Source organism: Festucalex cinctus, chromosome 15, assembly GCF_051991245.1.
Source record: "Festucalex cinctus isolate MCC-2025b chromosome 15, RoL_Fcin_1.0, whole genome shotgun sequence".
Taxonomy (NCBI): Eukaryota; Metazoa; Chordata; class Actinopteri; order Syngnathiformes; family Syngnathidae; genus Festucalex; species Festucalex cinctus.
This window is the reverse complement of record NC_135425.1, coordinates 19150868-19175207: the sequence shown is the minus strand read 5'-3', so window position 1 is coordinate 19175207 and position 24340 is coordinate 19150868. Positions and strand designations below refer to the sequence as shown.

The window sequence follows — 24340 nt, the reverse complement described above, 5'->3', positions numbered from 1 at the left end:
ATCGATTCGAGAATTGCGCGATGTAGTATCGCGATATATTGCCGAATCGATTTTTTTAACACCCCTAATGTATATGTATATGTATATATATATATATATATATATATATATATATATATATATATATATATATATATATATATATATATATATATATATATATATATTTTTTTTTTTTCCTTTTCGTTATTCTTGACAACCTGTTAATAATTAGCGGTGTAAATGCATTACGTGGTACGAAGGTGCGCTGAAAATCTTCATCCACTCCACACTGCTTGGACACCAGCAATGTTGGATCTTCAGCTGTTCTGCTTTCCCACTGACTTTGCTTCCAAAGCATATAAAGGTGAGTATGGAGTCGTGCACCACCTGCACCCTTCAAAATTTTATTTATCTAGAATATTATTGAAAAAAATTGTAGCACATGGCCTCAAGCATTCTATTATTATTATTATTATTTTGCAGTCCAGGTTCAAGGCAGATCACAGCTAGATATGGATTTTGATACTTCATTAATACTACAGTATTATTACTCGGCCTCAGTGCTGTTGATTATAACATGCAATACTATTAGATCAGCTCAAAACGTGTATGGTCGAGCATGGTTTAGATCTTATCTCTCAGAGAAAACACACCATGTAATCTGTGGCAACTTGACCTCCGAACATTGTAATGTCACTTACGGAGTACCGCAGGGCTCAGTATTTGACCTTCTTTTGTTCATAATTTTCATGCTGCCACTTGGCAATATCATCTGCAAAGTATAACGCTTTTAAGGACACTACTCTGAGTTTTTATAAAAGTAATATTACCCAAAGTGAGTCAGAACAAAAGTAAGTAATACTCATACTTACATCTACAGTACATACATATTACTCATATACTGATTAACTTGCATTGGCTCCCGCTTCATTTGAGATGTAAGTTTAAGGTTCTGTTACTTTATCATAAAATATGACATGGTTTACCACCTTGCTGACATCGTGGTACAGTATGTTCCGTCCTGAAACCTTGATTCACAACACACTGTTCTATTCGTGACTGTGAAAGCTAAAAAAAAAAAAAAAGTTTTGCGCATTGTCTATTCGGGCTCCAGTCTTCTGCAGTGTCCTACCCATGTAAATTAGAGTGACTACTACTGTTAAAATTTCGACTTAAAACTAATGTTTACACTGGAATTTAGTTAAAGTATACATAGGCATGTTTAACTAAAGCTTTTCCACTCTCTTTCTCCTCCTCTTCTGCTTGGCGAGGGGACTAGGTGGCTGAATCTGAGGCTTTTGGTGTATGGATTCTGCATTGGACAAAATCTGAAGTGGACCACTTCCACAGAGGTGTTGCTATCAAAGTATCAACTGACCAGGCCAGAGCCTGAGGAAGAACCACTTTTCAGAATTATGGACTTGTATGCTGTTTTAGTTAACATTGTGTACAACCATATTATGTGATAAATGTGGCCCACTCCGAATCCAATGCAGCCTTGTCATCCTCAAATGCGGATTCCTCTATCTGGGGTCCGTTCCCAAGGTTGTGAGTTCTTTTCTTGCCCAGTTGGGGGGGTTTAGATCAGAGGATGTTGCTCATCTTTGTCATGTGGGCCCGTGATGGACTTTATGACTCGTTTGTGATTAAGGGCTATTGAAATAAAATGACTTGAATTGAATTACGACTTTATCTGGTAATGTTACTTTTATTTCTTAGTAATATATTTTCTATTCTGCATATGGTTCACTAAAATTGTGTTAATGCTGTTTTTCTTTATCACAGAACTAGATGTAATGTCGAGGTGAGTTTTAATAGACCTTCAATTTTATGCTCATCATTGACAGTGCATCTCGAGGCTTTTACGGGGTAGTTTCAACACATCACCTCTAGGGGGCATTAGATGGTTAATTTTTAGTAAACGAGCCCTCATCCCAGTGATGTAGCGGGCATAAAAAAGATGACATCATGGTTTTCTCTCTTTGTGAGCAAGTCTCAGTCTCTACAGTATATGTGTGTGTACATCTAAACAAGCCTTGACAGCCATATGTAATAAAGTATCAGCATAAGGGCTAAATTTTTGGACCGTGGAAGTCAATCATAGGAGATTGCTTTTAGATAAAACAATTAAGGTGAAAGGGGTGGGGGAGGGGTGGGTGTGTTATGACATCACATTGAAATTAGTTTACCCCATTTTTGCTCAATTCTGCATTCATCTTTGCTTAGCTGCATCTCTGATGCGATGAATTTCTTATGTGTGTATGTGAATTTACACTTTATGCATGCCCTAATCAGGCATCTAATCACCTCACCTAAACCAATCAGAAACAAACAAAACACGGCCTACACGCACATATACGACAGCAAAGCTCTGCAAAATGCGTGCCCCTCATAACAAGCGCCGCAGCCCCAAAGAAAAGCACAGTCGATAGCAGACAAACCCTAGCGGGCCTCATCGATAACTAAACGTGAAGAGGAGCAAAAATGTCTCCATTCCCTCCATTTCCTAACCCCCATCCCACCCCTCCTATAGCTATGGTCTTGTGGGGATGTACAGAGTGAGATGTATGTGGAGGAGGAGGGCTGGACTGCAGTGGATTGCTCTTGTGAGGTAGCTCCAGGCAGGATTATTAGCTTCTTATTGATGTCATCGACCCCTAGGGAGGGAGGGGAGTCCATCACTCTCCTCCTTTTTTTTTTTTTTTTAACTTCCTTTCGCTTCTGTTCTTGGCCCCTGCAAGTGCAGCTGCTACCCTGAAAGGTGCATTAATGGGTACATACTGTATAACATGTATTGAATTAAAGCCATCGAAAGGCACACGACTGCTCATTCGGTGTGTGCGTGTCTTCTCACACACACACGCACGCACACCTTTGAGACTTCTTTCTACTTGGCTGCCTCGATCAGGAAAGACAGCTGCCATGTTGCAAAAGCTTTCTCCGTGATGAGCTTGTTCTTCTTCTCTTATTTATTTATTTATTTATTTTTCCTTAACTGTGCATAAAAGAAAATAGAGGAGTATTTGCCGTGCTCTTGAGCAGGTGGATGATGTAAGACAAGAACTGTAGATGCGTAGGGGATATGGGAAATTAAGTGTGATATGTAAAAATTAACTTTTACATGATTGAAGGCAAGTCTGACTCTCAAAAACAACAACACAATCATATGTTGTGCAGACAAATTATTTTATATATATTTATATTTTATGTGGTTTATCCCATCCAGTAAAGAAAACCATACATTGGCAATTGATCATTAAATAACTGTTTGATCTGTGAGCCAGGCAATATTATACAAATAGACACTGGAAGACGGTAAGCCCTAAAGACTAATATGTCATGTGAGGGATGAATACACATCCACTGATGTAGTAAAATGGAGCAGCTTAGTTCCCACTAAAATAACAGAACCGACTATATATGACTGAAATGACAGTAAACTGAGACGGCAACCAATGACTTTCGAGGAAATGGGGGAAGGTGGGACCTAATGAAAGACTTAATCCGACTCGACGTTTGAGTTCCCGTTAACCCTTAGCCTCTAAATTCAAGAGTAATAAGACTCGCCTGTGTGCATGTTCTCAGAACCGACACAAACCTTATTGAACTTCATTGCCATTGGCAGAAGTTCCACAGGGTAAAAATGTGTCCCGACTCAAAGTGGAAATGAAATACCATTTCATGGTCGTGAGATGCAGTTGGAAAACACAAAAATGTGCAAGCCTGAGCCACACAAAATGTAGAAATAGTTTTCAATACTTGGTAGGTTGTTCTGCTGCATCGGAATCTCACCAGAGTTTTTGGTCATGGCTCCTTGAGACTCAGTTAAAGTCTGATTGATAAAAAGAGCATTTTTACCATTGGTTTTGACTGTAAATTTATTAATAACATTTCAAACCCTACTCTTACAAAAGCTTATCAGCAAAAATCTTAGAACAGTTTTGTGTAGGCCCTGACAGTAGCTCAATAACATCATTCAAATAAAAGCAAACTATTTATATTGCACTTTTTATACATAAAAATGCAACTCAGGGCTGTGCAATTAAAAGAGCCAGAATACAACATAAAAATAAAATCCACCTACACATGCACATACACACACAACCTGAGAAAAAAAATGGGGCACAGAGAAACCATGTGAGGAAAAGCACCCAAGGGGAGCTCATCCACACTAAGCAGGATGACACCCGATGGTCACAGGGAGCGCCACCATCACAAAGACCAGATTGACCTGGTCGGCCGTACACAGGTTTTAGAGCTCCCCCGGGCCCCTGGGCCTAAGGACCCCCCTGCACTCCCCATATGAGAAGGCCACCACTCCCAGTGCGGAGGCCCCTCCTGAGGAAACGCTGGGGCTAATAGCTCAAAGACAACAGAATAAAAAGAGCTAAAACAACAAAATAAAAAGCTAAATCATGATACAATAAAAGGAGCTAAAAACTAAAAGACAGTGAGATTAATAAATTAAAAGTGTAAAATAAATCACCTAAATGCCAAACTAAAAGGTTGTTTTGATTCTCCTCTTAAAAATATCAACAGTGTCTGCTGATCTGATGTCTTCTGGCAGCCTATTCCATAGTTGAAGATCATAATGGCTGAATGCAACCTCATGCAGCAGTTGTATAGTGTTGAACATTGAGTATGATGTTCTCCTTTTTTTTTTTTTTCCACACAGGTCACAAATTATCTACTGTGCACTTCGGCGTAAACTGCTTAGAGAACATTAAACATAAATGGGATCAGGCAGCAACAACCTGAGCGGTGCAATCTGGCATTGCACCTTCTTTATGGGTTGCTGGGACACGACATAAACTTAAATGCTTGGTCGTCGTTTTACTGGAGTTGATGAGGAAGGAAGACATTAATGCTCACGTTCACACTGCAGGTCTTAATGTTCAATTCCGATTTTTTGGTGAAATATATATTTTTTTGTGTGTATGAAAGTGTTCATATTACCTATTAATTGCAACCTCAGTCTGTGCTGTGTGAATGTATGAGTCCCCAAAGTGACCCGCATGCACAAAAGAAGATACAAATTCACTCACAACGCTGTACTATTAAAGTAAAATGCATATGGTCCAGCGTCTCAGGGCCACAGACTTTTATAAATCCATCGTCGGGGTTCATATTTTTACCAACTTATATCTACAGAGGAGTGTTGGGGGAGGATGTAGAAATAATATTTAGTGAAAATGAGGCGAGCCTGTTCGAGCGTCCCGTCTTTGCTGCGCATAAAAAAATGAGCCATCTGCTTGGCTAAAATACTAATATCACCACAAATGTTAACTTTATGCTTCATATTTCAAGCGGAATTAAAGTAAAAAATAAAGTCACAACTGTTACTCGAAACAACTTTGCCGATTCACGTACACCTCCCGAGTAATGCCCCCGCCCGCGCAGAGCGCATATTGGACTTTTGATGCCGTAGAGGTCGGATATATGCGACATGGCCGTTCAGACTGCGGTCGCATTGTAAAAATTCAGATACGTAGCTGATCTAGAACAACATATATGAGTATGACACACGTCGGACATGTCAAAATCGGAATTGAGCCATTTAGACACATTCAGACACAGGTCGCATTGGGGCAAAAAAATCCGATCTGGGTCGCATTTGCCTGCAGTAGGCTCACTTCCTTGGCGATGCAGCGCAGCTCAGATCTCGAACTGAGCTCACTTACACCGGCTCTTAAATGGACTGGAGCCACTCATGGAATGGTGATCTTGAATAACCTGCGGCATGCACATTAATAGGCACCCTTAGAGAGATTTGGAAAAACACCACAGCGAATATACGCAAGAGCTTGCCAGCAGCCCCGCATCGCCGTGACTGAGTTATGGCGAGCCTTTTCAACGAATTGCTTGCGAGCTTAGCCACTAAGAATGCTCTATATCTTGAAGGCAGGCTGCCGTCATGACTGCACACAACCCCCCCCGCCCCCCCCCCAGGGTCTTGTCTGAAAGAGGAACTCTCTAAATCAAGATGTAAATCAACACCGATGCATACCTGCCCTTTATGTCAAAAATTGGCTCTAAAAACATTAAAATCCCATGTTGCTTCCTTGAAGATACAAACAAAAACCACCCCTGAGGGTGTTTGATGAAATACAGAGGTAGCCTGACATATTAAATTCCCAGAAAATAGCCTGTTGCCGTTTCATAAGCACTACCGGAATGCTTGAATGCAACGAGCCAGCTCTATTAAATCGTTTCAAAAACAACAAGGGCTATTTCTGTGTTGCTTACCTATCGAGATGCATTACTTACACAGGGTTTAATCGACATTTCACCTTTCCAATAAAAAGCATGTTCTGTATCTCAAAATTTTGTGAGGTTTGAGTTTTTATCCCAGTTTGAAAATGTTAACTTAAACTAGACACAATGCATATTGAAAAAAGTTCTGGATAAGACACAGGAGAAAAGCAGCTGGGGAGCACGCATCATTGCCAACTATAGGCCTGGCATGCAAATTACAGCCTGTTTTGTTTGACATGACATACGTAATTGTTACTTTAAAGTACATTTCTTTCTTGCTGTCATATGACAGTCGCTGCTGCTCTAGAGGAACTGTTGAGACTAGAGCAGAAATTAATCGATTATCAAATTAATTGACTATTTTAAATTTGGAGCGATTTTTTTTTTTAAATGTAAAATTGTCCAAATCCTCTGATTTCAGCATATCAACAATAATTGTTCACATATGCTATAACAACCAATGACTAGTTAATAAACAGTAATATGGGATTTTTTTTTAAAATGCATTTTAATTCAAAATTAGAATGAAAATTAATCAGATTAATCGATTGTAAAAATATTTGATAGTGACAGCACTAGGAACCCCCCTGTCAACATTTGGGTGAACCAACCCAACCAATATCTCCAATTTCTTGGAAGCACAATTTCTGATATGCTTCCTCGACGCATCCCCAATCAGTTACAGTTGGACAGACTGATTGGAACGACTGCATGTCTCTTAGTTCACCATTGGCGATCTCCTTTGTGGGCTGACTATTTACCACCACTGGTGACCACTTTATAAATCAATACTGTGGGCCAGCTGGCCAGCGTTTTCTTGTATTAGCCGCTAAAGATGGACAGTAATACGGTCAGCTTATAGTGGACAAACTGATTAATACATTAAAGAGGTCACAGTGGCCTCCATGGCACGTCAGGCTTCTACGAAAATGAAAGGTCCAAATAGTGTTTTGGTGCCAGCGAGTCTGCCGGGGGGTGGGCTATGTGACGTCAACGCTCAGGATATTGCAGCTGGATTGTCACTGATGTTCAAAGGGTTGAAATGCAATCATTTCAACTCAATTTTTTTGCGGTATTCATATAAAGACAAATGGGGATGAAGTGAGGCATATTTGTGAAAAGGCAGAAATTGAAAACCATCAACTGATATTGAAAGCAAATCTGGACATCCAGTTATGTCTTTGTCAAAATACCTGCAAAATGAAGCATAATGCATAATGATTTGTCTCCTATGCTACCATTAGTCCAAGACAGAATGTATACGCCTCTATAATGTTCTGGGAAATGTATATCAATGGATCAAAGTAAAATCATGGGATCGAACCCAAAACTCAGGGTTGTGGGACAACCACTCTACCACTGAGCCATGCCGCCTCCATGGGACATTTGACTGACTTAAAATAGCACTGAATACTGAATCTGTTACGAGTCACCGCTGCATTACCGTCTTTCAACAGCCACAAGCTTACTCCCAAAAACTACAATTACAATCATTGTTTACCCAATAGGGACTGGCATCCATTACTTGTCAAACATAAACACAGCGGTAATCGCTTTGTCTATTTTTCACATGCACCCATACGTCGACTCGTGCAGAGCCATATGGGCTCTTTTTTTTTTTTTCTTCTTCTTTTTTTTTTTTTTTTTTTTTTTTCGAGGAATCTAGTAGTGGCAGATGCATGGCGGACCCTTGCTCTCTTTCGCTTGGAGCAGCTGAGGTCATACCTCCGATGTGTCTCGTCTGTGAGCCTGTATAGACCTCAAGTACAGTTTTTTGGGGGGGGGGGTTGTTTTGTTTTGTTTTGTCTTTCTGGCCTGTTGACACAAGGGGGCAAGATTTGATTTTAAAGCTTCACTGATGCCTTTTGGTTTCAAGAAATTATGGTACATACTTTTTTAAACCTGGTGCTTGCATATGTTCCGATAGAGAGTGAATTTCAATACAATATTGATCAACACAATATTAGTATTACATATATTGGTAACTATAAACACTCATGCAAATGTTATAAATACCACAGCGAATTGTGAATTGTTAATAAAACTAGGAACTAAAAGTATAGGGATGTTCAATCCCTCTATTTTTCCCCACATTTATGCAGTATGAATACTGAACTATTGAGTAGTCACCAAGACCAAGCACAGACACCATCAGTACTTTTGATACGTAGTCCATCCCACTGCCCCCCCCCCCCCCACCCCCACCCCACCAAAAAAAAAACAAAAAAACAGTGACATAATTTTAAAGAAAGAATGGCAATGTTCTATTCTTGTAATTTCTGATTTCTAGTTCCTGATCATAATATGGCCTGATAGCGATCATACTCTTAAGTTTTTGTTTATATTATTGTTGTAGATGTACTTTTCATGTTATGCTCAGGAAAAAAACAAAAAAATTCAATTATATATTGTGACCAAGTAACCATGTTTGACTTGCAACCTGAATAAACTAAATTGGGACAAGACTTGAATTTGCTTGTTTTTTTTGGTTTGTTTTTGTTTTGTTTTTCCACAGTAGCTTGAGACTTACTTGAAACTAAAACAGAGGTTCTTAAACGTCTTAAACTTATTGTTGGGGGTCAGTGGTAGAGTGGTCATCTCGTCACCCTGAGGTTTGGATTCGAATCCATTGCGACCATGTCGAAGTATCCTTGAGCAACATACTGGGCCCCCAGTTGCGAATGTGAATGAGTAGAAAAATTGTAAAGCGCTTTGAGGGGCCTTATAAGGTGGAATAGCGCTATATAAGCAGCAAAGATTGGCCAAGCAATGTGGTGTGCTCACCTTCTACAAATCGGTTGAGTCCGGTGATATCTTGACCTCCTCCGAAGTTGAGACTGGCTCATCGAACCCAGGTTAAGATCCTCTGAACTAGAAGGTTAAGATTTGAGATTCTGACTTTCATGTATGTGAAGCGCTTGGAAGTTTACCTTTGTGGTCGGGACTGTAAACCAAAGCGTCCTTGGCCTTGCTCCTTCGGAATGAAACGACTGTGGAAATCAATAATTAATTTGGTGTGCGTGCATTTCGAATCGTGGTGGTCTTTAAAGAAGCGTTGCTTGCTTTTTCGATAAGTGAATCTCACAGCGAACAAAAGAGTGGCTCTTCTTTGTTATTTTATGTTGGGCGCCTGCTACCCAGCGATAATGTTTCTGTGTGGTTCCGGCGTCCTATTTTCGTGACTGTGATCAAGCGCTTGTCCAAAGTTAAGTTAAGGGCGCATAAATAAACCGAGCGCGCCATTGATCCAACTGCGTGACAGGGGGAGCCAGAGTGCTTGCAAACTCCCCTGAACTCCTTCTATCGCTCCTGTAGCTTTAAGGGAAGCCCTGACATTATATTTTACTGCCATTGGCATTTCACTGCCTCTTAGAATATGACTGAGCTTCCTAGGTTTTTTTTTTTTTTTTTTTTTTTTTTTTTTTTTGCTTTCAGCTGTTAATGAAGCAGTACAAGGAGACGCAAGGAGATGATGTCATCTCCTCACATACCCGCTCCTCCCGCCGCCACTGTAGACAGACGACCACACAAACATAGACATCGAAAGGGTGGGTGGGGGGCTTTCACACCTCCATCACGAAAGTCGCAGTGCATCTATGATCTCGCGGCGTAAGCCGGGCGATGTTAGTGAGATGTTCCCCGCTTCCGGTAATTGGGAGCAGTAGAATTGAAAAGGTCTTTCTGTCTACGTGTGTGTGAACTGTACTTACTATCTTAGTGAGCCCCATCTAAGTGCAAGAGCTTTTTATAAAGAGAATATTTATTCACTGAAAGACATTTCAGCTTGTTTGAGGCTTTACACTTAAATGCCTATGATTTATTTTCGGGAGCATACAACAGGAAGTGGCTGGAGGAGAGTTATCTTATAGGAAGTATCATGATACGTATGCTTGCGTGTGTGTGCTCAGACCGTGGCGCAGGCTGGGAGTACGCATGGATGGACAGGCAGCGCATGTTCCCTGAGATAATTGCATTTCTCTCACCTGTTACCCTTTACAGGCCTTCAAGAGCGCCACAATGAGCTCATACTGGTGTGCCGGAAAGGGCGACGTCATTGATAACTGGTGTCGCTGTGACCTGAGTGCCTTCAGCAGAGATGGCCTGCCTAACTGCAGTCCCCTCAGGCAGCCGGTGTAAGTGTGAGGTGACGCCTTGCCACCTTGGAATTTATGCACGTACCGGAAAGATTTTATGGATGGATGCATGGATGCGCCACCTACACACAAACAGTTGAGAATGTTAGGAAAAGCTCCCCAAGTCCTAATAGCTGTCAAGCAACTATTATATTTATTGATATTATATTGTTATTTTATTTTTTATATATATTTTATATATTAGTGTCAAATGTAAAGTGTTAACTAATTAATTAATCACAACAAATATTGCATTAATTATGTATTAACGCAGATTAATCACATTTTAATTTGACCGCAGATGATCGATTAGCTGACAGCTGGATGGTTACGGTAAAAGTAGCACAGGTTGTGTTTGAGCAATAAACACAACTACATGCATTAAAGTAAAGCATTTCATAAATATTTGCACATGACATTCAGAGTATTTGTTCATGAAAAGATATTGGGGTCATTTTTTTCCTAGTTTAAATTATGCAAGTAATTAACTGATTAGAAAAAAAGTGGATCAAAAAATGTTGAAGATGTCCTCGTGACATTAAAGGAAAAAAAAAATTAACGCGCAACAGGTGCCCTTTACATTTGGCAGGCACAAAAGGTTGATTTAAAAAAGCCTTTAATTTAGCGATTAATCAAAAATCCTAAGATGTGATTAATCTGAAAAATGTAATTGTTTGACAGTTCTAATATATACATACATACATACATATATATGTGTGTGTGTACACATATATATATATATATATATATATATATATATATATATATATATATATATATATATATATATATATATATATATATATATGCATACATAAATAAATAAATATTGACCATCGACTTAAGCTGTTCTTCGCCTGTCGATTCGGGTCAATAAAGACGGTCCTTCTCAGAGACGGAAATGCCCACCTCGAGCTACTGAAAACGGTTTCAGCACACTTAAAACTGATTACATTATAAATTGATAATAATTTAAATACTGATCATTTACTGTACTGTTCATAATATGTCACTTGTTTTCAATTCATCACCTTTATTCTCGTTTTCTTCAGCTTGCGCCTAGCCCCTTACCTGGAGCCTTCTAGCACAATGGTAGCCCTGGAGTGGTTGGACGTGGAGCCCCTGATTGGCTGCAAAGTTTCAGACTACATCATCCAGCATAAACGGGTGGAAGACCCCTCTGAGGCCGAGGTCTACACAGGTATGACGTAATACTGGATCTAAATCATTCTAGCTAGGGACTGTATGAAAATTCCATTGTTGAATGGGGCCCAAAAAATCAGTTACAAAACCAAACAGCAGCATCCAAAGAGTAAACAGGCTGTCAGATTAATTAAAGTGTGGAGACTTACCACATGTTTCTAAACTGTGCAGTGTTGAAAATGATATCTTTATGTTATGTCGAGACGATAAGCAGTCTGGTCCACTGTGACGTGATCATTCCACAAAGTTATGCGTCCATGTTTATGTTCCAGGAATTTACTTGCTTTTCCAAAACGTATCCTTAAAAATGTCACATACTTCTTATGTCTGTCTTTCGAAATTCTTAAAAATGTCAGACAAAAATCTACAGTACGCCAACTATGAGCCCCCATGATTTTCAATTTTAATTTTGATTCTTTAGCTCTCCTGTTATGTTGTAAGTCAAATCCAACAGTTTGTAATATAAATATATATATATATATATATATATATATATATATATATATATATATATATATATATATATATATATATATATATATATATATATATAATGGCTAAAACGCTGTTATAGTGCAAACAGTTTAGTATGGCGTAAAAACAATAAGCGGTTTAAAGTACAAATGAAATAAGTTAAGTTAAAAAAAAAAAGCTGTTGTGACCAGACTCGATTTCAAGGCTCTCACAACTGCTGATATTCTCCACCTAAAAATGTCAGGGCTAAAATGCTGTAAATAACACGAAACAGTTTAGCATGAGTTTTCACAGCAGAACTTTAGCTCACTGGCAAGAGTTCAGCGCTGCAAATCCAGAGTGTGGGTTCAATCCTGGCTCGACCCATTCAAAAAATAAAAAATAAAAAAATAAAAAGAAAAGAAAAAAGACAGAGGAGGCATACGTTAAAATAGTTATAATCTATGGCATATCTGAGTAAACTTTGAGAATCATTTTAGTATCTCAAGGCTGATTGTCAAAATATGATCAACCTAAATTACACCATCTCTTTTGTACTAGTAAAGAAATTTCGACTGATTAGAGTTGAGTGGCTTGCACGAATTTGGATCATAAAGTCCGGGACACAATTGTTGCTGACCCTCATTTGCTGCAGAATTGCAAAAGTAGCGGATCCAAGGAACCGGGGGTGATGGGAAGGGTGATAGGAATGGAGTAATATTGGTGTGGAAGAAGTTGGCTTTAGTCATTGGGAAGTATGGACAGGCCATCCATCACCCCTGGGAGGAGTGCTGATGAAGCATGGGCCCCAGCAAGGTGGTTGGAAGGGGCAGATGGTGTGGGTGACTCACTCTGCTATGTGCCAGTCACCACTATAAATCAAGTTCGTTGCAGAGCATGTAATACAGATTAGACATCTTTATCTTCATTTTTCACCTTTTCCCCCGTCTTCCCTTTATACTGTATGTGATTGTACAGTGCAGTCATGCAGCTTTGGAAAACCGGCGGAATAATGCGTTTAAAAAAAAAAAGTCACATGGTTATGAGAGTGCATTCGCATGGAGGGGCAGTTCATTTGGCAAATGCCTCCCATGCACATTGTCCACGTGAATTATCGGCAGCGGCCGCCATGCTTTAGCGGTAAATGCTGAAAACGGCAGCTTGCTCAACATTGCCATTGTTCTCCGACGCGGGTAGGACAGAGATCGCTGATACATACTTGGATGGCATCATAGGGGAAGATTTATGAAATAATAGGGGCCTCTCAAAATGATGAGATCTTGTTCTCTGGAGTCAGCAAATAATCGCGCGCAGTGTTGAGATGTATAATTTTCTCACACTTACACTGACTTATTTGGAAATTATTGGATTGGTACTGGCCGATCTTCCTGTTTGGCGTCTTCTTTAGGGATAATCTTCAAGGGGCTTCCTAGGAAAATGGAAGACAGCTTAATGAAACCAAAAGCTCTGATAGAACCCACTTGAGTCAAGTTCAGTCCTGCCCACCTTTTGGACAGAGAGTCAAATAATAATTTCACACCGTCAATCATTCAAAATTTTGACTTTGACAGACAAGGAAACACACATTCCTTGGCTAACCAACCTTCCACCAGTGGCCACGAGCAGCCCTTTTCTGAGGATAAATTCTTTGCTCAGGGGCATCTTGGTGGTTTTCTGGAGTTCTTCGTTTTTTCCTTGTTCATATTTTCCGAGTCTGTGTGATGATTTCAAGCATCGGGCCGTTTCCTGACATTTAACATCTAAAGGGCGGGTATGCACGCAATAAAGGATTAGTCTCCTGATTTACAGAATCCCATATTTGACAATCCTAAGGAAAAATCCTGATCCAAAGCTTTAGTTAAGGCTCATACTTGGAAAACAGAGTGTGATGTTTGGTTTTGGCTCATTTGGTGTACTTAAGTTTGGGATGAATCTTTGAAGTTTATTGTTGCCCTTTTGTGTGTCAGTCTTTGTGTAAACTCCACCTACATGAATACTCAAAACACGTGTTCTTTCATCACTTATTTTGAGTGGCGACGTAACTTTAGTTTATCTGTTCTAAAAAGCATTATGTTGTCAAATGCGTTTCAAGGAAGTGTTGTGGCTACACGGTCCTCCAAAACAATCTATTCTCTCCTCTACACTCTGCTCTTCTAAACTTGGTTCTATTTGGTACAATTAAAATTAGAAAAAATCTTAAAAAAGCCTGACCTGACCCGAATTGCTGATCACATTTTTTTTTCTTCATAACAAGCAACATATTGTTATTGTTCCCATCTTTTTTTATTGTAAAACATTAACCAATACATAACTGCACTGAAGTAGTTCTCTCAAATCAAAATATGAAAATCATATTAGTAATCTCACAGCAGAAGAGGACAGTGGCTGACTTTTTCAGACCTTTGCGGAGGGAGATGAGATGAATGGGCAAGATTGGTTTTATTTTAAAGGAGCGGCCGATCATCAATCTTCCAAAATGAAGGAAATCGTGTCCGATCTCGATCTTGCTTTCTAGTTTAAAGAAATTGTCTGTGTGTCATGCTGACATTGCCAATCAACTACGGAAATTATGTAACTGCTGAGTGAATGCCAATGTCCCTCTTTGGTGAGTGTCCTCAGAAAGGGACCTGCAAACAAATCTGTGGTTACACATCTGATATGGAATAAAACAAGTTGTTGTGGAAGTGGCGATAAGTGGAAAAACTGACAGCACCAAAGCCTGACTCAAGTCAAGTAGCCTGACTGTGTAGTCCAGTGCCCATTGCTTGCATCCAGCGAATGGTATCTTACTGAGGCTAAGAGAAAAAAAAAAAAAGGCTTAAGGTTGGTGATTTGGAGGTAGCTGCACACGCACATTCATGCAAATGTCAGCGCATGAGTCAGTGCACCATTTGAGGAATGTGCACGGAAACGTGTCCGTCAGTTCTCGAGCCGTGTTTTGAATGCCAGAGCTGTCTAGACTATAGTAGGAGGAGGAAATGTTACCTACAGTACTGTCAAATGTCTATCAGGTGAGAAGTTGAGGTCCATAGTTGTAAGTTTGTGATTAGCTGATTAGGTGTATGCTTTTTGAGTTACACCTTTTTTTTAACCACACAGATTCAAACGATTTAACAAGCCTCTCCTTCAACTTGAGTTTTTTCATCTGTAACCACTTCCTGCGTGAATGAATGCAATCATCCAAGTCTTTCTTCTTTGGTGTCTTGCCTGTGAATGATGTGCATTTTAAAGGCTGCATCCCAAAAATGCAGCTGATGTGACTACCTCATGTTTGATCCAAACTCCAGGAATTATTTTTATGTGTCTGCTATTGTCATTGGTTGCATGTTGGTGTGCACATCTGCATGCCCGGTCTCGACAAATCTTGGCTATCAAGTCCATTCACCTTTGCGCACAGACGCACAAATCTGTGAACTGGAACACAATTGTTCCCACGAATCTGGTTGTTCTGATTTTAAATATATTGTTCCAATACTTGAGCCATTGTAGAAACTTAAGCCCACCTCCCACTGAGTGCTTGAACGTTTGTGAAGGAAGCGAATGTTGGTTTTAGAAATAGATTAATATGCTTGTTTGTTTGTTTGTTACATAAGAAAACTTAAGAAAACCTACACACCACTCACTGACTGGCCATGGAGCCAGGTGCTTTCTGTAGCTCATTTTTGAAATGATAATTGTTATGTTCTGAGGTTGGATCCCAAAAGCACAGACACAAATAAGATTTGAACTCTTATTCTCATATCATCAAGAGGCGTAGAACAAACTTGACTAGACAAGAAACAATGAGAATATATCAAGAATCACGAGACGCTAAGCTAAGTTGGGCAGTGGAGTTGCACAGAGGAACAGAAGTAATCTGACAAAAACACACCCTCCTCAGACAGGCATATAGAGACAGTGAATCGATCTGATTGGTTGTGGCTAGGACATGTGGTAAACAGGACTGACTTGGAATTATCTGATTGGCTGTTGACCAGATAAAGAGATGCAAGATTTCGGACATCACATAGCGTCTTACCAGTTGAAACTAGATGCTGGTTACATCAGTTCAAAACAGACACTTGACCTCACAGTCATGACCCAAACATAACCCTTTCATGGCCCAAGCATAACCCTTGCATGACCCTAGTCATGAAAAATGCAAATTCACTTGCAATGTTTTCTACTAAATTGATACAGACTGTAAAATCCCCAAAACGTGATACCCCTTACCAGACAATCACACTTCTTTCTTGGGCTGGTCCATGGAGAGGTTGTGGCCATCTTAGCTAGGAACAATCGACCCGTCCTTGCAAAAACTTGAAGGTGAGCACATTGTGTGACATTAGGCAGTCATCTTTCTTGCACTGCCCGCTAAGAAAGTGAGTGTTGGAGCAGGTAAATACAGATGCTCAGGAATGTGGCACGATATAGAGATCAAGGGTGGCCTACGGCCTGTGGGCAACAAGAACATTTGATGCGACCAACACGCAACTCTAAAAATAAGTGAATGAATAAATGAAGTGTTATAAAAAGCTTAAAATACTAAACATTTGTTTGATCCTTGCATCCTTCATTCATAATTTAGCACGGCCCTCCAGAGGTCATTTTCATAGAAATGCACAGACCCTGACGTAACAAAAAACACTTCTGGAGCCAAGCGTAGATTGGGAGCAGACAGAGAGGGATCACCTGTTTCCACAACTGTAGGCGAGAGGAACACTGACTCACAGAGATGAAGTGCAGGTGAAGATGAGGTCATCGCAGATGGCAGTCGATCATCCCAAGTGCTGAATAAAAGCAAATGTAAAGGTGAGTTGTGATGGCATTTATAGTCTTCAATTATGATAACTCATCCCCATTGGCATGTAAATTGTGACTCGCTGATTCACAGCATGCAGTCTCGAGTGAGTGTACCGGGTGTGTAAAAGTGAAAAGGCTCCAAACATGAGCTGTGTTTGAATAGTTAGTGAAGAAAAACGTCAGCCCGGCCTGTTTCTTCCTGTGTTAAGGAATGGAAGATAAGTCATTTGAGGCCTGGCTTACAACGGAGACTATAAGGTCGATAACAGTGTGTTCCAGGACCCTGATCATACAAGAAACGATTCTTTCTCAGTAGAAATAATGTGGATAGATTTAATCAGTACCAGGATCTTATTGTTGAGCGGTTAAAGTTGTTTGGTTGCGGGGAAAAAAGGACGAGTGATACCTTTTCTAATTAGCATTGACTTAATAAGCAGCCGAGGCACAGATGTATGTATGAATGAACCATACGTTTCCACGTCTGTGTCTATGGCAGTGGTTCATAGAATGTACAACGGAACGTATGGTGTTCCACAGGGTTCAATTCTGGGTCCTCTGCTGTGTTTATTGTATCCGCTGCCCCGAGCTTCCATCTCATATTGGAACTGCACAGTCTGGTCAGAGATGCGTGACCATGTGTCTAATTTACTCAAGTTGCATTCTCGCTACATTCCTTGACTCTGGCACCACACGTCGATGAAGACGAGGTTGGGTTGTTATTTTGTTATCAAAGAACACTATTGTTGACTTGGTGTCGATAGTAGTCAGTCGCCAGGACAGAGATGCTACACAAAGTCATTATAAAGGAAATTTTTGGTTCTATTGGTCTTCATATTTCTCCTCTATGTACAATAGCTTCTCTAGTATGTCCATCTGCAAATATGGTGCCCTATTATTATGATTACAGCATTCAAAATATTTGATTTGTATGTATGTTTCTTGTTTTCTATAGAACTATGTTTTCCCCTCTTTGGAAGAGCTCTTGGGAAGGTCCCAAATCACTGGGGTCTTACTTTGACGGCCTCTAGATGGCACAAAAAGTCAGGGGCAGCATTTACCAAGCAGCCACTTGAATAAGCAGCACTGATTAGTGTCAAGTTGGGCATTCATCCACAATGGCACGTCAAAGCAGCTTTGATACGAAAGTCAAAATTGGTGGTCAGATCATACGCATACCAGCTGTAGAGGCTTTTCGTCTGAAAATGATCATTTATTGACGTTTTAGGCATGGCCTTTTAACCTGCCCTTTATAGCCTTAATCAGTTTCCAAAAATGACCTCCTAAGGGTTGGCCGCATTGATCAGACAATTGTATGTAGGTCAAGCCAGAGAATCTCTGCAGTTTTAAGGTGTCTACTTTGCAAAATCGGGAAAACACTTCACATGGTTATTGCCACTTCAGTTTGTTTTGCAGTAAATTGCGTGTTATGTTTTGACTGCATGGGAATGATTAGCGGCTTACCTAGTCTGTAACGTCAGACGTCTGTATTTCCTGTCTCTCACGGTGAGTTCCCAAAAGGAAAAGGGAAGGTGCCAAAATCGTTATGAAAAGTGTCTAATAAAATGCTTAAGTGGAAGGCGCCTCGTATACGTGACGAATGTGGACAAGCTTCTGGCTTCCGTCATCACCTTTCCTCGATTCCGTTGTTTTGTCAGACACTATTTCAATGTCCTTAAATCACACTTCTGCCGAGGTGACACTTTTATGTGCACACACGTGCACATGTTTAATGCTAATTAAAAACTTACGGGTCCATTTTGTATGTTACATCTGCATGAGACCGGATTTTTTTTCCCCTTGCTGGGACGCAGTGACTGCGAGGATCGTCAGCAAGTGTGAAGCGGTTATATGAAAATGTAGGAAAGCCACGGTCCGTCGGGAATAACGGGCAGGAGAAAAGAGGCAGCAGAACTGGAGGCTGCTCAGGAATGATGTCATCTCACACTCGCAATTTTGCACCGTAAAAACGCGACCAACCGTTTGATCTTTGCACCTTCCTCTTGCCATTTCCAGCCAGACATACCCATGACATTTGGAACGTCTCTTTTAGTTTCCGCATGCGCCAACGAGGTATCCCACTCCTTTGTTTATGTAAGCACGCCGTCATTGCACAATTGCGTCGATAAGCCCTCATTCAAAGAGATTGAATTATATGGAGATAACCAGCGTCCTTGAGCACGGGTGCAGATAACAGATTGGAGTGACACAGCTGACTCTCTTTGTTTTGTTAATTAAAGATGACCTCATCGCTAAAAATGGATGCTGTGCACCTCCTCATCACGAGCCTCGCCATCAGCAGATTGCAGATCGCAGGCAGGGGGCCAAGGGGTTTCTGCATTCCCTCTCTTTTTTTTTTTTTTTCCCCGCCCGTTCTTTCCCATTTTTGCCTCCTCACAAACACGTCGTTAGTGTTGCTTTCTCTTCTTCTACCTTTTTTTAATACTCACTCAGTCATGCAGTGTAGAGAATCGAACTTTGACAAGCTCTGCGTTTTATTCATTACTGTTTGTTTTGGGCCAGTTACAATGGCAGCGATGAAAGAAAAATCTTTGAACGTGATGAATCTGAGACATGACTTATGTTGATCGATAGTGAACGCATTTACGCCGGGCACTGAGTCTGAGTTATTTTGCCATTCGGGACATAAATTGTAGTAAGACTTTCTTCATTGTGACTTGGTAGTGATACACAATAATGTACCAGCTAGATTTGTACAGAATATTAATTACAATTGGTTGAATACTGCATTTTAGTAGGAAAGTTGCTAGTTTGGTTTGGGTTATTTTTTCCAAGTACGTCAAAATGAATGAGTTGCTATCCAAAACCAAAGGTGATCAATCTTTCCTCAGCATGCAGTATTGAATGTACTTAGATACACTTAGTTCAAGTTGATCATAATTCCAGATGCTCCTGAACTCAGAAGTCTTGTTGTTTCATCTTGGTGCTTTTTAATTCCAAGTGTAGATGTGGCACCCAGCGTCACTCAGTCCCACTACAGCTGCAGTGTCTGCTATGTTAACCAATACATTACAGACGAAAACACTTTTATGGTCAAAACCGTCCATCCATTTTCTCAACTTAACTTTATTTATAAAGCACTTTAAAACAAGCATAGCTGTATACAAAGTGCTGTACATGGAACCGAAATTGGTCATGCAGTAGATGAGTAAAACAAGAACAAAAACATTGTAAGTAAGCATACAAGTAAATAAAATACACATCAATAAATTAATAACAAGAAGTAGGTGAATAAATAAGTAAATAAACATCAAATTCATAACACAAAGTACAGCAGACACCACAAACAATCCTAAATCTCATGGTGCGCCAAAAGCCAAAGAATGCAGATAGGTTTTAAGACGGGTTTTAAAAGTAGATAGAGAGGGAGATTGCCTAATATTTTGTAGAAGGTCATTTCAAGTCGTCAAGACAATCATTATGACAGTTTTCAACATTCAGTTTACAACATGTATAGCACCCGAAAAAAAAAGGGCTGACGGGATGAAGCCGAATCTTATTAATTCATGTCCCCAGAATACATTAGGACACAGAATATCATGTTAATTTGTCATATATCAAGTTGAGTAATTTTCAAGTTGTTGATTGTTTACATCAGTTCATCTTCCCAGTGGTATTTGTTGATCAAATGTTGATTAGTTCCCTGTGGACGGGTGGCGTGAAATAGACATGCTAACCGCTATCCCATCGTGTGACCTGGTCAACCTCAGGATCTGAATATCAAAACGCTTTCTACAGTGGTACCTTGAAGTTCCTTTATAGTCTATTCTGTAAGCTGGTCAACAGCAGCGGCTTCCAAGTACTTTTGTCCAGTGTGAGCTATTGTTTCCAGGTCCTGATAGTCTGAGAGGATCATTGGTAGTCAGATGACTGAGCAGAAGGGTTTGTTCTATTAACAGGGGTACACATAAGTGGTGCGCAGGTGTGCATGGATGCTAAAAATATTGACATATATGCCGCATTCGATTGTGGCAGTGCGCGTTTGTTTACCAAGCATGTTGCAGCTCTGTCAGCCTGATTACGGTCCGGCCAGCCTCCAGTCAATGTCAAGTCAGTCAGTTGGTTCAGAGGGCCAACTTCAAAATAACAGCCTAATAAGGTAGCGATATCCATGTACATTATAACTTAAAAGTCTCAAAACAATTTTACTTATAATTTGACCTGGAGTTCGCTGTGCTAACCCTATATACAAGTTTTACAATTCGGCTTCCAGTATTTACAGATTTTTGTCAGGGGAAATGAACAATCTGAAGTTTGAACTTTGAGGTAACCCTACAGCATCAATAGAATACATACCTAAAGCTATCAAGGTCAGGATGACACAGACTCGTTCGTACAAAGGGATCTCGTCGGTCCATATACTGTAACTACAACATGAAATCCAGACAAGGCAATCACTTCATTTTCAAATCCCAATTATCACTCTTGATATTGTAATTTCCATAATCCCTTTTATGCGATGATTGGGACCCAGACAAGCACAAGTGGCGCACATGTTTGGAGGGGGAAGAAAAGAATACAGTCAAGAGGATAAGTGGAGTGGAATATTTGCGAGCACTCTTTTAAAAAGCATAATGATGCGAAGACCAATGATAATGACAACCAGGCCGTTGAGCGATCGAGATGTTGTGGTGCCGGCCAAAAAAAGAAAAAGGGAATGTCATGCTTGGCTGCCTTTGACGAGCAATTAATTCCTATCAGTAGTAGATTTTCACTACATATTACACAGCACACTTAGGCAATAAACATAAATGTTTGAGCCAAGAATAGTCCAAGGATTATTTTTGATCAGGTTTTGTCACGAAAAAAATGCAATTTATTGCTGATGTTTCAGAAGAGATGGGGGTTAAGTTTCCACTATTTTAAATGATTTATTTTAAGTTTGGTTGATCAAACTATACTGAACAAGAACTTAAAAGGAACACTTGTTTGCGCACATTTTTCATGAGTTGAACTTAAAGATCTATGACTTGTTCTATGTATGCAAAATGGCTATTTCTCTTAAATATTGCTCGCAAATATGTCCAAATCGTTTGAGTAAGCACTTCTGTCTTGCTGAGATGATCCATCCACATGACAGGTGTGGTATATCAAGGTAATAATCCACAGATGTGCTGTATGCTGCACACAACAAAAGGCTACTAAAAGACAATGTGCAGTTTGACTTTATTGGGGAATCAGGGGGCTGTCAGGAAAAGGATCTCAGGACATCTTCACAGTATCTCTGTGCATTCAAAGCGGTCATCAATAAAAATGCACCTGTGTCCATTGCCCGTTACGTGCACCTGCCCAGTACACGGGGATGACATCAACAGACATTATGGTGATTAGTTGGTAGAGGGCAAATCTTATGTCGGCCAATCACAAGCTGTGATAGTTAGAGATTCTCTCTCTTTCAAACTCCAAGTTAATCTACTGTGTCCTCATCAGAACATATTGAATTGAATTGAATTGAATTACATTGAATTGCATTGAATTGCATTGCATTGAATTGAATTATGATCGCAAAATGAGCATTAAATTTGGGGCAAAAACACTGATGGACAATCCTGCATGCCAGCATGCCAATTGCACACTCCCCAAAATCTGTGGCATTGTGTTGTGTGATAAAACTGCACAATTTTCTGTGGCCTTTTATTTTTTTTATTGTGTATTCTCTGTGATAATCATGCTGTCTAATCAGAATTTTGATGCCACACCTGTGAGGTGGATAGATTATCTCGCCAAAGAGAAATGCTACCAAACAGCGTTAGACATATTCAGAAGAAATGGGTCTTTTGTCTATGGAGAACATTTCTTAAAGCTTCAAATCAGGGAGTTTTGCTTTTATATATTTGTTCAGTGTTTGTAAATTTCAGGGATGTTTTTGTTTTTTTTATTTTTTTTTATTTAGTTTTGTATTTTGTAGTACATTGTCCATTTAGCCAATGGAAACCTGTAGAAACCAATGACTCATACTTGAATCTGTATTCTCTGGCATTTTTTGCACCGTGAGACTTGTTTTGGTGCTTTGTGGTGTCTGCTATATTTTGTGTTATGAGTTTGATATTTGTTTATTTATTTAATTACAGTACGAGCGCTCAACTCTTGAGTAGGCACCAATACCGACACCACTTTACTTCTGATACATAAAATTTCCCCAAAACAATGGCAGGTAATTTAAAAGAAAGACCTAAATATTTCAATACTGCATTGCAATTTTCCTTAAAATTGCATGAAATTAATGGAAATGTTCTATTCTTCTAACCTCTATTTCCTGATCATTTAACGGCCGCAAGCCGTCACGAGTATCAGCCCAATACGTAAAACTCTGAGTCATGCTAATAGCAATAATGTGTTTATTGATAATTATGATGTAATGTCATCATAAACAAAAACGACAACAATTTTTGTATTGGTCAAACAAAAATGTTTTTACTAACACATTCCCTTAAACACCTGTTGGAGCCCGCGGACTTTGAACGCACACACTGCTTTGTGTTTCGATCACTTTAGAGGACATGAAATTGTTTTGCCCAAACTTTTGCTTTCCCAACTGTTACTCAAACTTGATTTCACCCTAAACGAAGACACCTTAAAGTGTGCATGTTGTTGGACTGTCTGCAGTATGTACGCGATGCATGTAAATGGGTGCCGTGTGCATTGTAAAATATGTGCCCTACACATACATGTGTTGCTTTTCTGCTCATTATTTGTAATTGGTCCTTTCCGGCCTGCAACTCCCTTTGCGTACGATGCCGTCCAACTGAGGCTGACTTTTCTGAATGTATTTTCCATCCGTTTTTATTGCTATATTGTGTTGTGTTATGGCAGTCTGCCAGGGCTTTCCTTGTCTTCTCACAACATTTGGATTAGTCTGGGTCAGGCAGTTCTTATACAAATATGTTTGATTTAACGGAATTACATCATACATTTGAGCCCCCCCAACCAACCACCCACCCTCCATGATATCCCTCTGCACCTCCCTGTGATTTGCTATCATTTGTTCCCCTCTCCGCTGGCAAAAAAGATCCCTTGGCATCAGCTTTTTGTAATCGCCATGTAAGCCGGAGAACACGCAAAATGGCTTTTACCGTAATAGAATTTCAGGGGCTGTAATTTTTGCCAGCTGTGTGCTGTGTTTTGGCTTCCCTTTTTTTTTTTTGTATTGATAGAAATTGTTGACCACAGGCACACCATAAATTGCGCATTTGTTGGGTTTCATTTGTTTTTCTACCAAACATTTCCAATTTGACTATGGACTAACTTTAGGCAGTTATGTGAGCCAATTGGAAGGCAGCAGGGTAATGACGCTTGTGGTCGATTTTGGGTTGTTACTTATGCAGGGATATTTAATATTAACGTTAGGTTTTTCTTGTCATATATATCAAATATAATGTCTTTATGCTTCCCTGGAGTCTGTGTATGTCTTCAGTGAAATGACAATCGTCGATTTCCAGAAAGCAGTAATGTAAGGCATAACTATGCTGTGGACATTTGAACTATATTCCGCGTTTTAACCTTGTGGTGACTAG

General features: G+C 39.8%; 1 protein-coding gene across 9 annotated transcripts in view; it reads left to right on the top strand.

Annotated features, from left to right (window-relative positions):
• Positions 1–24340, top strand: part of astn2 (astrotactin 2) — a 295092-nt gene that overhangs the window by 250170 nt on the left and 20582 nt on the right. For all 9 annotated transcript variants that reach the window (XM_077496750.1, XM_077496751.1, XM_077496748.1 and 6 more), the window contains 2 exons: positions 10237–10370; positions 11423–11571. In XM_077496750.1, coding sequence (XP_077352876.1) covers positions 10237–10370; positions 11423–11571 — 283 coding nt within the window. The remainder of the gene's footprint in view (positions 1–10236; positions 10371–11422; positions 11572–24340) is intronic.